Below are 16,333 nucleotides of genomic sequence, written 5' to 3' on the forward strand. Positions count from 1 at the left end.
TACCCACACTAATACACACACTAATACACACACTAATACCCACACTAATACACACACTAATACCCACACTAATACACACACTAATACCCACACTAATACACACACTAATACCCACACTAATACACACACACGACCTAAATTGATTAAACGGAAGTCTTTTGACAAATCTACGATCACAAATCACTTCCAATGATATTTTTCTGACCAGACCTTGCCCCGTTTCATCAACAGATATCAATGATATTTTTCTGACCAGACCTTGCCCCGTTTCATCAACAGATATCAATGATATTTTTCTGACCAGACCTTGCCCCGTTTCATCAACAGATAATGATATTTTTCTGACCAGACCTTGCCCCGTTTCATCAACAGATATCAATGATATTTTTCTGACCAGACCTTGCCCCGTTTCATCAACAGATATCAATGATATTTTTCTGACCAGACCTTGCCCCGTTTCATCAACAGATATCAATGAGTGCAGCCGTAAGAATGGGGGCTGCTCTCACCTGTGCCTGAACCATAAAGGAAGTTACCAGTGTTCCTGTCCTGCCTCTCACCGCCTCTCCCCCTACAGTAGGAAGAAGTGTCAGCCAAGGAAAGAACTGCAGAGTAATGTGTAGCAGAGATGGTGTGGAGATCATTTCAAATGTCATTTATTCTACTGCTTCTACCATCCCTCTGTTGCTCCTTTGAACAATGACTTCCACAATTGAATCTACATTTTGTCACTTCATTTTGCAGACAATAGGGACAGGCGTTAGATTTTTTTGGTCAAATCATTGAGAACAGTATAAAAATAAACTGTGTTTAAAATATTATTGTCATATTCAGAACATATCTGTAACATTGATAGAGGCTTGGACTGCATTATACAGACAAATAGCTGAAGAGAAACCAGAAGAACACGTTATTAGTTTAGGGATTTAATTGATTGCATTTAAATATATTTCCTTCAAATGATTACATGTTGTTTTACAAGGTAGTGTGAATGAATGAGTGAAACCATGGTGTCAGACACTGTTCTAATAGATTTATAGAATTGATCCCCTCAAAATGTCCTCAACTTGGTCCACGTGTCAAAATGTCCTCAACTTGGTCCACGTGTCAAAATGTTCTCAACTGCAGACTTATAACATGGTCATTTCATGGCCAGGAATATCAAATGTAATTTAAAGTGACAGTATTAATTGATTAAAGTGACAATATTAATTGTAATTTAGTCTGTTATATAAACGGTCATAGTACTTTTTAAAAAATAAATTATTTCTATGTATCCACTATATTTATAGTCTCTATGGAAATGTACTCTTTTTAATATATATAAAATAAAGTTAGACACAAAAACAGAACAGTTTCAGTCGTCCTTAACTGCAGAACAGATTCTCCCTTTCCTTGTGGTCTCAACTATAAGGATGCTAACTACTAGGATGCTAATGTCTAACACACTCTGTTGTACAGGATGTATACGGCTAGGATGCTAATGTCTAACACACTCTGTTGTACAGAATGTATACGGCTGGGATGCTAATGTCTAACACACTCTGTTGTACAGGATGTATACGGCTGGGATGCTAATGTCTAACACACTCTGTTGTACAGAATGTATACGGCTGGGATGCTAATGTCTAACACACTCTGTTGTACAGGATGTATACGGCTGGGATGCTAATGTCTAACACACTCTGTTGTACAGAATGTATACGGCTGGGATGCTAATGTCTAACACACTCTGTTGTACAGGATGTATACGGCTGGGATGCTAATGTCTAACACACTCTGTTGTACAGGATGTATACGGCTGGGATGCTAATGTCTAACACACTCTGTTGTACAGGATGTATACGGCTGGGATGCTAATGTCTAACACACTCTGTTGTACAGGATGTATACGGCTAGGATGCTAATGTCTAACACACTCTGTTGTACAGAATGTATACGGCTGGGATGCTAATGTCTAACACACTCTGTTGTACAGGATGTATACGGCTAGGATGCTAATGTCTAACACACTCTGTTGTACAGGATGTATACGGCTGGGATGCTAATGTCTAACACACTCTGTTGTACAGGATGTATACGGCTGGGATGCTAATGTCTAACACTCTGTTGTACAGGATGTATACGGCTGGGATGCTAATGTCTAACACACTCTGTTGTACAGGATGTATACGGCTAGGATGCTAATGTCTAACACACTCTGTTGTACAGGATGTATACGGCTGGGATGCTAATGTCTAACACACTCTGTTGTACAGAATGTATACGGCTGGGATGCTAATGTCTAACACACTCTGTTGTACAGAATGTATACGGCTAGGATGCTAATGTCTAACACACTCTGTTGTACAGGATGTATACGGCTGGGATGCTAATGTCTAACACACTCTGTTGTACAGAATGTATACGGCTGGGATGCTAATGTCTAACACACTCTGTTGTACAGGATGTATACGGCTGGGATGCTAATGTCTAACACTCTGTTGTACAGGATGTATACGGCTGGGATGCTAATGTCTAACACACCCTGTTGTACAGGATGTATACGGCTAAAGGCTGAATATGGGATGAACCGCTGTTGGACTGATTCAACCATGTTTATATATAATCACATTGCCATTATTTCACTTCACAGATAAGCACACATTCACATTAGCAGCTATGAAGGCCTTGCTGACATGCTCCGGGTACATATGGATAAATGTACAGTATTTGTGACACATACAGTGGTGATGGTGAGCAACCCTTGAGATAACACGAGAGGTACATTTTACAGTGGTATTAAAGGTACACGGGCAGCTGCAGTACTTCAACACGGGACAACATAGGAACTCCTGGATATGGTCATATTCCCACAAGACAGGGTGAGACACTGATACAATAGAGGAGGGTTAGGCAAAATACAGGCATTATATCATATTAGATTGTTTTAAACAACTAGATCTGATTTGCACATATATATTAAATGTTAAAATTAAAATAATAAATAATTTTAGTACTGCGTGTAGTCCAACGCTTAAAATAAAAAACAAACATATATTTCATTTTAAACCTGCTATATTATTGATTATAATCAATCAATTAGCTGCAATAACACTCCTTTGAGTAGAGTGTGTGTTGTGAATATCTTAGTCATAGGTCATAGGTCAATCCCCATCCAACTTCCTACCTAAGTCTAGTTCTCCCCCTTCTCTCTGAAGTGTGCACTCACTCACTTCAAGAATTCAATCCAATGATTAAATCATCCTTGAATGGGAGTGAACAAGCGTACAATTGTGGAGAATCGGAACTAGGCAGTAATATTTCGTTCCACACTATCATATATTACTTGACTAGACTCTCTTGATAGCTGCCTGCGAGGCCAGGGAGAGAGCTCTACATCAAACCCAGTCTGATACGTCATTGCATGAGACAGGTGGACTGTGGCAGGAAGTCTTGTAGGTATGTGACCACAGCCTTGGAGAGGTAGGTCATGGTACCGTAGCTGCCACTAGGGGCGCTGTCATAGAAGAAGTGACATATCCCCGTGGCTGGATCCTTCTCCAGGAAGTACTCATTGGCTCCATGGGTCCTCTGGAACATAGAGGACATGGCTGATAGGTAGATACAGATCATGTTGTCTAGTTAGAGAATAGGTCTTACTACAAACTGAGACGTGGGGCTCGGATCCCACTTCTGACACATGTTATGTTATGATAGTCATATGGACGAGTCTGGCAGAGACACGTGACTCTAGTTAACATGATAATATGGCAACGATACAGGACAGACATCCAGGTCACTGAACTGGACCATTACACATTAACCTTATTACTTTCTTTATTACATTACTTTCTAGTGACCATCTCCGTGACCTCGTGGGAATAGTTTCCACCCTGAGATTGGAGGCTTGGGGGTTCGATCCCTGGTCAAGTCATTCCAAACACTTTAAAAATGGGACCCGATGCGTCTCTGCTTACAGATTTTCCAGAGGGTGTACTTACTTGTACATCACGCTATAGAAACAGGAAAAAGGCTCCTGCCCTATGGGCCGTTCTGGCTCAGACTTACCTGGTCCTGTAAGAAGAGGTCATTGGCCATGTGTACGATGCGGTCTATCAGGATGATTCCTCCGATGTTGTCCACATCCATTTCAGCCACCAGAGTCAGTACCATCACAGCCTCCACCAGCAGCTGTCTGTACTCTGGCTGGGGGACGTGGTTCAGAACAGACTCCACGTGCACCGCAAACTTGATCTCACCCTCTGTCATCTGCAGGGACACAACGTCAGAGTCACAACGGTTTCCCGTCAGAGTCGGAACGGTTTCCCCGTCAGAGTCGGAACGGTTTCCCCGTCAGAGTCGGAACGGTTTCCCCGTCAGAGTCGGAACGGTTTCCCCGTCAGAGTCGGAACGGTTTCCCCGTCAGAGTCGGAACGGTTTCCCCGTCAGAGTCGGAACGGTTTTCCCGTCAGAGTCGGAACGGTTTCCCGTCAGAGTCGGAACGGTTTCCTGGACACAGATTAAATCTCCATCAAGGGATTTATCTGGCCAATCATAGAGTGTCTGAAATGACATATTATTTCCTACTATTATAGGAAGCAACATTTGTTCTAAATGTGAAACAGTGTAGGCAGAGAGATGTTCCTTGATGCCATGCTGCTGTCTAGGGAGGTTACTGCACATTATAAATTGTGTTTTATTTATTTTATTTTTTATTTCACCTTTATTTAACCAGGAACAAGTTCTCATTTACAATTGCGACCTGGCCAAGATAAAGCAAAGCAGTTCGACACATACAACAACACAGAGTTACACATGGAGTAAAACAAACATAGAGTCAATATTACAGTAGAAAAAAATAAGTATATACAATGTGAGCAAATGAGGTGAGATAAGGGAGGTAAAGGCAAAAAAAAGGCCATGGTGGCGAAGTCAATACAATATTGTGTTGTAAAAAGGGCTATATAAATACCATTTGATTGATCAACCTATTGATTTGACAACATACCTCTCTGGTAGTGGAGGAAGGCAGCACATATCCATCTATTGACAGGCCGTGGCACTTCTGCAGGATCTTCCACACCTTCTGGTAGAAGCCCATTGGGACCCTGTTGATGGCCCCATCCAGCCGTCTCCTCCTCAGCCACTGGCCCTGCCGCTCCTCCCACTGCAGGTGGCTGTCTGACCCCCCGGGGCCAACAGGGGACAGGATACCACTGGGGGTGGAGGGGCTGCTGCAACGCTACAGGAGGAGAGACGTGTTCATATACGTACTCACGCTGCGGTATACACACACACACACACACACACACACACCAGGTGAAAGCTATGATCCCTTGTTGATGTAACTTGTTAAATCCACTTCAATCAGTGTAGATGAAGGGGAGGAGACAGGTTAAAGAAGGATTTTTAAGCCTTGAGACATGGATTGTGTATGTGTGCCATTCAGAGGGTGAATGGGCAAGACAACAGATTGAAGTGCCTTTGAACGGGTATGGTAGTAGGTGCCAGGCACATCGGTTTGTGTAAAGAACTGAAATGCTGCTGGGTGTTTCACGCTCAACAGCTTCCTGTGTGTATCAAGAATGGTCCACCACTCAAAGGATAGGAGTCAACATGGGCCAGCATCCCTGTGGAACGCCTTCGACACCTTGTAGAGTTCATGCCTGACAAATTGAGGCTGTTCTGAGGGCGTGGTGTTCCTAATGTTTTGTACACTGTCTATATGCACACACTTAAGTGCAAAAACACACACATACACACACGCTCAAGTACAAACACACACAAGGGCGTACACTCCCGTTCATGTACCGACATGCATAAACACACACACACACTCACTCATGTACACACACACACACACACACACACACACACCACACACACACACACACACACACCACACACACACTCACTCATGTACACACACACACACAGTGACTTCTACCATACAGTCTTATGTTTTCCTGTTCTTTGACTCAAATACAATGCGTCACCATGACGACACCAGCATGCTACAGGCCTGTACATGCTAGTACAGCAAGCATAAGGCAATGTAACGAAGAAAGACAACCGTTCAGAGTGAACCTCATCTGCATGGTTTAGTGAACATGGGATAATGAGGGAGACGTGGTTCATGGTTTACCGTGGAACGGGGAGAGGTGACGTTGCTGCTGATGGAATAACCACTGTTACTCATCTGGAAAGGAACCACACGGAGAAGACGTTGTCATCGAGGGAGAGACACAGAAGGAGAGGATGAGGGCGTGAAGGGAAGTCAAACTCACACCTTGTAAATACAGTATAGATTATGATAAAACATTAGAGTTAAAGATGTGGGCTGGGAAACAGACAAACATGATCAGCAGCTCAGCACGAGGTAAGGCACTACTGACTGTATTCTAGTACAGCTGGTACAGCTCAGCATGAGGTAAGGCACCACTGACTGTATTCAAGTACAGCTGGTACAGCTCAGCATGAGGTAAGGCACTGCTGACTGTATTCTAGTACAGCTGGTACAGCTCAGCATGAGGTAAGGCACTGCTGACTGTATTCTAGTACAGCTGGTACAGCTCAGCATGAGGTAAGGCACTACTGACTGTGTTCTAGTACAGCTGGTACAGCTCAGCATGAAGTAAGGCACTACTGACTGTATTCTAGTACAGCTCAGCATGAGGTAAGGCACTACTGACTGTATTCTAGTACAGCTGGTACAGCTCAGCATGAGGTAAGGCACTACTGACTGTGTTCTAGTACAGCTGGTACAGCTCAGCATGAGGTAAGGCACTACTGACTGTATTCTAGTACAGCTCAGCATGAGGTAAGGCACTACTGACTGTGTTCTAGTACAGCTGGTACAGCTCAGCATGAGGTAAGGCACTACCCACTGTATTCTAGTACAGCTCAGCATGAGGTAAGGCACTACTGACTGTGTTCTAGTACAGCTGGTACAGCTCAGCATGAGGTAAGGCACTACTGACTGTATTCTAGTACAGCTGATACAGCTCAGCATGAGGTAAGGCACTGCTGACTGTATTCTAGTACAGCTCAGCATGAGGTAAGGCACTACTGACTGTATTCTAGTACAGCTGGTACAGCTCAGCATGAGGTAAGGCACTACTGACTGTATTCTAGTACAGCTCAGCATGAGGTAAGGCACTACTGACTGTATTCTAGTACAGCTGGTACAGCTCAGCATGAGGTAAGGCACTACTGACTGTATTCTAGTACAGCTGGTACAGCTCAGCATGAGGTAAGGCACTACTGACTGTATTCTAGTACAGCTGGTACAGCTCAGCATGAGGTAAGGCACTACTGACTGTATTCTAGTACAGCTGGTACAGCTCAGCATGAGGTAAGGCACTACTGACTGTATTCTAGTACAGCTCAGCATGAGGTAAGGCACTACTGACTGTGTTCTAGTACAGCTGGTACAGCTCAGCATGAGGTAAGGCACTACTGACTGTGTTCTAGTACAGCTGGTACAGCTCAGCATGAGGTAAGGCACTACTGACTGTATTCTAGTACAGCTGGTACAGCTCAGCATGAGGTAAGGCACTACTGACTGTATTCTAGTACAGCTGGTACAGCTCAGCATGAGGTAAGGCACTACTGACTGTATTCTAGTACAGCTCAGCATGAGGTAAGGCACTACTGACTGTGTTCTAGTACAGCTGGTACAGCTCAGCATGAGGTAAGGCACTACCCACTGTATTCTAGTACAGCTCAGCATGAGGTAAGGCACTACTGACTGTATTCTAGTACAGCTCAGCATGAGGTAAGGCACTACTGACTGTGTTCTAGTACAGCTCAGCATGAGGTAAGGCACTACTGACTGTGTTCTAGTACAGCTGGTACAGCTCAGCATGAGGTAAGGCACTACTGACTGTATTCTAGTACAGCTCAGCATGAGGTAAGGCACTACTGACTGTGTTCTAGTACAGCTGGTACAGCTCAGCATGAGGTAAGGCACTACCCACTGTATTCTAGTACAGCTCAGCATGAGGTAAGGCACTACTGACTGTATTCTAGTACAGCTGGTACAGCTCAGCATGAGGTAAGGCACTACTGACTGTATTCTAGTACAGCTGGTACAGCTCAGCATGAGGTAAGGCACTACTGACTGTGTTCTAGTACAGCTCAGCATGAGGTAAGGCACTACTGACTGTATTCTAGTACAGCTGGTACAGCTCAGCATGAGGTAAGGCACTACTGACTGTGTTCTAGTACAGCTGGTACAGCTCAGCATGAGGTAAGGCACTACTGACTGTGTTCTAGTATAGCTGGTACAGCTCAGCATGAGGTAAGGCACTACTGACTGTATTCTAGTACAGCTGGTACAGCTCAGCATGAGGTAAGGCACTACTGACTGTGTTCTAGTACAGCTGGTACAGCTCAGCATGAGGTAAGGCACTACTGACTGTATTCTAGTACAGCTGGTACAGCTCAGCATGAGGTAAGGCACTACTGACTGTATTCTAGTACAGCTGGTACAGCTCAGCATGAGTTAAGGCACTACTGACTGTATTCTAGTACAGCTGGTACAGCTCAGCATGAGGTAAGGCACTACTGACTGTGTTCTAGTACAGCTGGTACAGCTCAGCATGAGGTAAGGCACTACTGACTGTATTCTAGTACAGCTGGTACAGCTCAGCATGAGGTAAGGCACTACTGACTGTGTTCTAGTACAGCTGGTACAGCTCAGCATGAGGTAAGGCACTACTGACTGTATTCTAGTACAGCTCAGCATGAGGTAAGGCACTACTGACTGTGTTCTAGTACAGCTGGTACAGCTCAGCATGAGGTAAGGCACTACTGACTGTGTTCTAGTACAGCTGGTACAGCTCAGCATGAGGTAAGGCACTACTGACTGTATTCTAGTACAGCTGGTACAGCTCAGCATGAGGTAAGGCACTACTGACTGTATTCTAGTACAGCTGGTACAGCTCAGCATGAGGTAAGGCACTACTGACTGTATTCTAGTACAGCTCAGCATGAGGTAAGGCACTACTGACTGTGTTCTAGTACAGCTGGTACAGCTCAGCATGAGGTAAGGCACTACCCACTGTATTCTAGTACAGCTCAGCATGAGGTAAGGCACTACTGACTGTATTCTAGTACAGCTCAGCATGAGGTAAGGCACTACTGACTGTGTTCTAGTACAGCTCAGCATGAGGTAAGGCACTACTGACTGTGTTCTAGTACAGCTGGTACAGCTCAGCATGAGGTAAGGCACTACTGACTGTATTCTAGTACAGCTCAGCATGAGGTAAGGCACTACTGACTGTGTTCTAGTACAGCTGGTACAGCTCAGCATGAGGTAAGGCACTACTGACTGTATTCTAGTACAGCTCAGCATGAGGTAAGGCACTACTGACTGTGTTCTAGTACAGCTGGTACAGCTCAGCATGAGGTAAGGCACTACCCACTGTATTCTAGTACAGCTCAGCATGAGGTAAGGCACTACTGACTGTGTTCTAGTACAGCTGGTATAGCTCAGCATGAGGTAAGGCACTACTGACTGTATTCTAGTACAGCTGGTACAGCTCAGCATGAGGTAAGGCACTACTGACTGTATTCTAGTACAGCTCAGCATGAGGTAAGGCACTACTGACTGTGTTCTAGTACAGCTGGTACAGCTCAGCATGAGGTAAGGCACTACTGACTGTATTCTAGTACAGCTGGTACAGCTCAGCATGAGGTAAGGCACTACTGACTGTGTTCTAGTACAGCTCAGCATGAGGTAAGGCACTACTGACTGTATTCTAGTACAGCTGGTACAGCTCAGCATGAGGTAAGGCACTACTGACTGTGTTCTAGTACAGCTGGTACAGCTCAGCATGAGGTAAGGCACTACTGACTGTGTTCTAGTACAGCTGGTACAGCTCAGCATGAGGTAAGGCACTACTGACTGTATTCTAGTACAGCTGGTACAGCTCAGCATGAGGTAAGGCACTACTGACTGTGTTCTAGTACAGCTGGTACAGCTCAGCATGAGGTAAGGCACTACTGACTGTATTCTAGTACAGCTGGTACAGCTCAGCATGAGGTAAGGCACTACTGACTGTATTCTAGTACAGCTGGTACAGCTCAGCATGAGTTAAGGCACTACTGACTGTATTCTAGTACAGCTGGTACAGCTCAGCATGAGGTAAGGCACTACTGACTGTGTTCTAGTACAGCTGGTACAGCTCAGCATGAGGTAAGGCACTACTGACTGTATTCTGGTACAGCTCAGCACGAGGTAAGGCACTACTGACTGTGTTCTAGTACAGCTGGTACAGCTCAGCATGAGGTAAGGCACTACTGACTGTGTTCTAGTACAGCTGGTACAGCTCAGCATGAGGTAAGGCACTACTGACTGTATTCTAGTACAGCTGGTACAGCTCAGCATGAGGTAAGGCACTACTGACTGTATTCTAGTACAGCTGGTACAGCTCAACATGAGGTAAGGCACTACTGACTGTGTTCTAGTACAGCTGGTACAGCTCTGCATGAGGTAAGGCACCACTGACTGTATTCTAGTACAGCTGGTATGAATGGGCTTTCAGCTGGTGGCTTCATGTTATAATGGTTGGTTTCATGATGGTCTAGCTGTGGAGAGTAGAGCTGATGACTTCATGTTATAATGGTTGGTTTCATTATGGTCTAGCTGTGGAGATTAGAGCTGATGACTTCATGTCATGTTATAATGGTTGGTTTCATGATGGTCTAGCTGTGGAGAGTAGAGCTGATGACTTCATGTTATAATGGTTGGTTTCATTATGGTCTAGCTGTGGAGATTAGAGCTGATGACTTCATGTCATGTTATAATGGTTGGTTTCATGATGGTCTAGCTGTGGAGAGTAGAGCTGATGACTTCATGTTATAATGGTTGGTTTCATGATGGTCTAGCTGTGGAGATTAGAGCTGATGACTTCATGTTATAATGGTTGGTTTCATGATGGTCTAGCTGTGGAGATTAGAGCTGATGAGATAACATGACTATTAACTAACAAACTCAACCCACGCTGATCGGACGAGACGAGTCATCCAACTGCAATCAGAACCATACAACATTATTACTACTATAGACAAAGAGCATTCTGTCGTCATATCTTATAACTAGAATCAAACATACAGATAGAGCATTTGGTCTATACTAACCTTTAGATTATAGAGCATTAGGTCTATACTAACCTTTAGATTATAGAGCATTAGGTCTATACTAACCTTTAGATTATATTATAGAGCATTAGGTCTATACTAACCTTTAGATTAAATGATAGAGCATTAGGTCTATACTAACCTTTAGATTAAATGATAGAGCATTAGGTCTATACTAACCTTTAGATTAAATGATAGGTCAAAGGAAATCAGGGGTCTCCAAACTTTTCTAGCATGAGAGCTACTTTTAAATTTAAGAAATTTAAGATACATTTTTTCCTGCTTTCCAATAGGCAGTCTTTGTATGTTCCCAAATTCTGTTTTCTTGGGGGAATGTCATTCTGTCTACTCAGAAGACAGTTATTGTGATCCCTAACTGGCTGCACCAAGTGAATGACAAACGCACCCACCCCAAAGGGGCAGTACTGCTGGAAATGAATTGGCAGATATTGTGTTCCGTTTGGCTTTAAACCAGTTGTGGCTAACCAGGGGTGGTTGAATGGCAATGTGGATTTGATTGGATAGTAGCCAGGAGCTTGAGTGGTCTAATACTAGTGAGATTTGTTTATGACAGTTTGCAAAAGAACTTGTTTGGCGAGCTCCTCTTAGGTAGACTGCGTGTTACTGGTAGCTTGTGATGGACCTGTTGGAGAACCCTGATGTAGATATTCTCCATGACATGCAATAGTCGGCTGACGTGACCATACCTGTTTGATCTCACGCTTCAGCTTGCGGATGCCGGTGCGCTCCGTCTTAGTGGCTCCAGTGTGACCCAGCTCATGTATGGAGACAGCCGGGCTGGTGGCTGAGGACTGCATAGGACGCACTGACACAGGAGGAGGGAGGGAGACAGACACAACACAACAATTCATTTGAATCAATAAAATAGTCCTACACCTGCAAAGATACCAGTACACCTGTAAAGATTTGAGAAGAATCAGGAAATGTATTAATACTGTAGAAACTACTAATGCTGGCTATGTAGGGGTCGGGGCTATGTAGGGGTACGGGTCGGGGGTCGGGGCTAGGGGTCTATATAGGGGTCGGGGCTAGGGGTCTATGTAGGGGTCGGGGCTAGGGGTCTATGTAGGGGTCGGGGATAGGGGTCTATGAAGGGGTCGGGGCTAGGGGTCTATGTAGGGGTCGGGGCTAGGGGTCTATATAGGGGTCTATGTAGGGGTCGGGGCTAGGGGTCTATGTAGGGGTCGGGGCTAGGGGTCTATGTAGGGTTCGGAGATAGGGGCTGATTGGGAAAGACTCACTGCTCCTCTCCACCCCAAACTCCTTCCCACTGAGGATGTGGTGTAGCAGGTTCTTCATGTCTGATGGACTCAAGTTCATCAGGCTCTCAGAGGCCTCCTCCCCTGCAGAGGACAGAAAGAGAGACGCCTGCAACGCTGAGTAGAGACACTCGGTAAAAACTCCCCAGGCACTTCCACACTAAAGGCCATACAGCTCAACATCCAGATACAGTAGTGTTACTACTAACCAGGTCTACCTGAAAGAACTACCAGAGCCCTGTTCAGATGGTGAGTCTACTGAGGCCTTTACAACACAGCTGATATATTCAACCATTCTAAGAATGGTACTGAACCCTTCCTGAGCAGTGTAGACTGAACCCTTCCTGAGCAGTGTAGACCGAACCCTACCTGAGCAGTGTAGACTGAACCCTACCTGAGCAGTGTAGACTGAACCCTACCTGAGCAGTGTAGACCGAACCCTACCTGAGCAGTGTAGACTGAACCCTTCCCGAGCAGTGTAGACTGAACCCTTCCTGAGCAGTGTAGACTGAACCCTACCTGAGCAGTGTAGACCGAACCCTACCTGAGCAGTGTAGACTGAACCCTTCCTGAGCAGTGTAGACTGAACCCTACCTGAGCAGTGTAGACCGAACCCTACCTGAGCAGTGTAGACTGAACCCTTCCTGAGCAGTGTAGACTGAACCCTACCTGAGCAGTGTAGACTGAACCCTACCTGAGCAGTGTAGACTGAACCCTACCTGAGCAGTGTAGACTGAACCCTACCTGAGCAGTGTAGACCGAACCCTACCTGAGCAGTGTAGACTAAACCCTACCTGAGCAGTGTAGACTGCGGGCCAGCTCTGTAGCCATCACCTGCATGATGAGTCCGATTCGGAGACGCAGCATGTCCCCAAACAGAGCCGGCTGGGAGCGGACGTACATGGCCAGGTACACCATGATCTCCTGCATTATCACAATACGGCAGTCATTACTTTCCCTTCATCACAGAGACTTGTTACAAAACTGACCAAAGTTTGCTTTAACCGCTCAAGCTAGACTCGCATCAGGCAGAGAATTTTGACGGAAATGGTCATCTGTAAGCATGTTATATAATCCCAGTTATAATGTGTTGTACCTGAGTGAGCACAGCGATGCTGATGTCCTGCCCACTGGCCTCATAGATCAGAGAGCTGAGTTGTTCTGGAGGAAGAGGAGCTGAGATGACTTTCTCCCTGGGCTCCGGTGGTAACCCCACTGTCAGCTGCTTGTGGTGGGAGATGAGATCTGTACAGGCCTCGGCCAGCACCTCCACTCTCTTTCTCAGGATACCAGAGATGTATCTGATCAGACCCCACTCCTTGTTGGCCCCAGCCTGGGCATACAGCTCCTCCAGGAGACACCTCACACTGACCCCGCCCTGACCCCCCACGTCCACCAGCCAATCAGCACCTTTCAGGTTAGAGAGAATTACATTTCATTCAGTTCAATTCAATCTGAGGAGTCAATTCAACTCAACCTGAGGAGTCAATTCAGTGTAATTCAAACCTAAACATGTAGAGAATTCAATTACATTTGATTCAATTCAAAGATTCAATTCAATCCAACACGTGCACCATCTAATCCAGGGGTGGGAAAAATATGGCCCATTTGATCCGACCCGCAGGAGGTTGGAGTAAAACAAAAAATGGGGGAAATTATTATTTTGTGTAAAAAAATTTAAAACTCCAGGTCACACTTGAACACCTACAACTAAACAGAGAGTGTGTAGAAATGATAATGGACCTTTACAGTTTGCCCCCCCCTGATCTAAATCAGTACCTTTCATCACACAGAGGATATATAGTATGTCTGCCTGGTCCTGCAGTGTGGGACACTCCTTCAACTGTCTCACCAGAGACCCAAAGTCTGTGTTACCCTGGGAGTCCCGCGGCAGCTGGAGGTCTGCAATACTGGGGGTCTGAGAGCAAGGATACACACACACACACACACACACACACATTAGAGGATCCAAACACACAGACGCACCAGAAAGACAGTATTGGAGTATGTTGTTGGCGTAGACTAACTGACCTTGGGCTGCTGTTGATGTGGTGTGTGGTGGTGTGGTTGGAGCGGTGTGAGCTGGGCCACGTGCAGAAGGTAGACTAACTGACCTTGGGCTGCTGTTGATGTGGTGTGTGGTGGTGTGGTTGGAGCGGTGTGAGCTGGGCCACGTGCAGAAGGTAGACTAACTGACCTTGGGCTGCTGTTGATGTGGTGTGTGGTGGTGTGGATGGAGCGGTGTGAGCTGGGCCACGTGCAGAAGGTAGACTAACTGACCTTGGGCTGCTGTTGATGTGGTGTGTGGTGGTGTGGATGGAGCGGTGTGAGCTGGGCCACGTGCAGAAGGTAGACTAACTGACCTTGGGCTGCTGTTGATGTGGTGTGTGGTGGTGTGGTTGGAGCGGTGTGAGCTGGGCCACGTGCAGAAGGTAGACTAACTGACCTTGGGCTGCTGTTGATGTGGTGTGTGGTGGTGTGGATGGAGCGGTGTGAGCTGGGCCACGTGCAGAAGGTTGAGGGATTTACGGTGCTTGTTCATGACGGGAGTCATAGGAAGATACATGGAGGCCTCTGTAAGAAACAACACTCACAATACAGGATTTGTATTTATTATGGAGCCCCATTAGTTCCTGCCAAGGCAGCAGCTACTCTTTCTGGGGTCCAGCAAAATGAAGGCAGTTAAAACATTACAATACATTCACAACAGATTTCACAACATATTAAGTGTGTCCCCTCAGGCCCCTACTCTACTACAACATATCTACAGAGTACCAACCATACAGTAGAAACCAACAGAGTCCCAACCATACAGTAGAAACCAACAGTCCCAACCATACAGTAGAAACCAACAGAGTTCCATACAGTAGAAACCAACAGAGTCCCATACAGTAGAAACCAACAGAGTCCCATACATACACCTAAACATAACCCTAAACCTAACACTTGGTGAATAAACAAACAGTAAATGTGATGATAACTTACTAGGCATGTTGAGGCCTTGGACCTGGGCCATGAAGGAGAGGATGTCTCTGGTGGTGTGTTCAGCACTAAACATGTGGTGCTGCCCCCTCTGGATGGGAGGGAGATGACACTTGGTGGCTGTGCTCTGCATCAGCTGGCTGAGGTAGTGGTCAAACATGTCCTTGGAGCTGCCTGGAGGGGGGCGGGAGATAAATGTAGACTCAGCAATATGATATTACATACCACAAATACAAACACACCAATGACCTATACAGACATAAACACACACACACACACACACACACACACACACACACACACACACACACACACACACACACACACACACACACACACACACACACACACACCACCACGGCTGACGTACCTGAGGGGACATAACTTTCTTCTTCGTCTTCCTCATCTTCTTCATTCTCCAGCAGGTCGTCATCAGTGTCTCCGTCGAGGAAGCTGAGCTCTGTGTGAAACGAGGTAGTCTGGAAGCTGGAGATGTTTGCCATCTGAACTCTGCAAAACACACAAGATGGAATGGAACCAAATAGGACATCACTGGAACTTTCACAACCAGGGATGCAGTGACATAAATATTGGAGCCTAGCATTTCCTTCTGTAAATATCCAGAGAGCTCTCTTAAGATGAGTGATCTTAGAAATGGAAGAGAGTCAGTCTGACCTTGCCCCTCCAAAGTATCCATCGTGCAGCTTCCTCAGAGTGGACAGAATACACGGGTCGATGCTCTCACCATCATCCACTGGGAACAACAAGGGAAACATGATCAATTAACCAACCAACCAATCAATAAACCTTGTTTGTCCCATACAGAATGTAGTTTCCCAGCAAAGGTTAGTTTCCTGGACTCAGATTAAGCCTTGAATTTCCATTTAAATAAATGTTTAGTCCAGAAGTCACACAAACAACACAGAATGATTACCCAGCATGCT

General features: G+C 45.6%; 1 protein-coding gene across 1 annotated transcript in view; it reads right to left on the minus strand.

The window, feature by feature from the left end:
- Window positions 1-910: 910 nt before the first annotated feature.
- Window positions 911-16,333, minus strand: part of LOC129849053 (phosphorylase b kinase regulatory subunit alpha, liver isoform-like) — a gene marked incomplete at its 5' end in the record, with an annotated part of 28,815 nt that continues 13,392 nt past the window's right edge. Inside the window, 15 exons of the mRNA XM_055916117.1 lie at window positions 911-3,573; window positions 4,051-4,251; window positions 4,991-5,224; window positions 6,128-6,181; window positions 10,991-11,017; window positions 11,835-11,953; window positions 12,390-12,491; window positions 13,202-13,331; window positions 13,504-13,817; window positions 14,187-14,325; window positions 14,771-14,779; window positions 14,854-14,981; window positions 15,393-15,563; window positions 15,760-15,899; window positions 16,065-16,143. Coding sequence (XP_055772092.1) covers window positions 3,400-3,573; window positions 4,051-4,251; window positions 4,991-5,224; window positions 6,128-6,181; window positions 10,991-11,017; window positions 11,835-11,953; window positions 12,390-12,491; window positions 13,202-13,331; window positions 13,504-13,817; window positions 14,187-14,325; window positions 14,771-14,779; window positions 14,854-14,981; window positions 15,393-15,563; window positions 15,760-15,899; window positions 16,065-16,143 — 2,021 coding nt within the window. The remainder of the gene's footprint in view (window positions 3,574-4,050; window positions 4,252-4,990; window positions 5,225-6,127; window positions 6,182-10,990; window positions 11,018-11,834; window positions 11,954-12,389; window positions 12,492-13,201; window positions 13,332-13,503; window positions 13,818-14,186; window positions 14,326-14,770; window positions 14,780-14,853; window positions 14,982-15,392; window positions 15,564-15,759; window positions 15,900-16,064; window positions 16,144-16,333) is intronic.

This window comes from Salvelinus fontinalis, unplaced genomic scaffold, assembly GCF_029448725.1.
Source record: "Salvelinus fontinalis isolate EN_2023a unplaced genomic scaffold, ASM2944872v1 scaffold_1351, whole genome shotgun sequence".
Taxonomy (NCBI): domain Eukaryota; kingdom Metazoa; phylum Chordata; class Actinopteri; order Salmoniformes; family Salmonidae; genus Salvelinus; species Salvelinus fontinalis.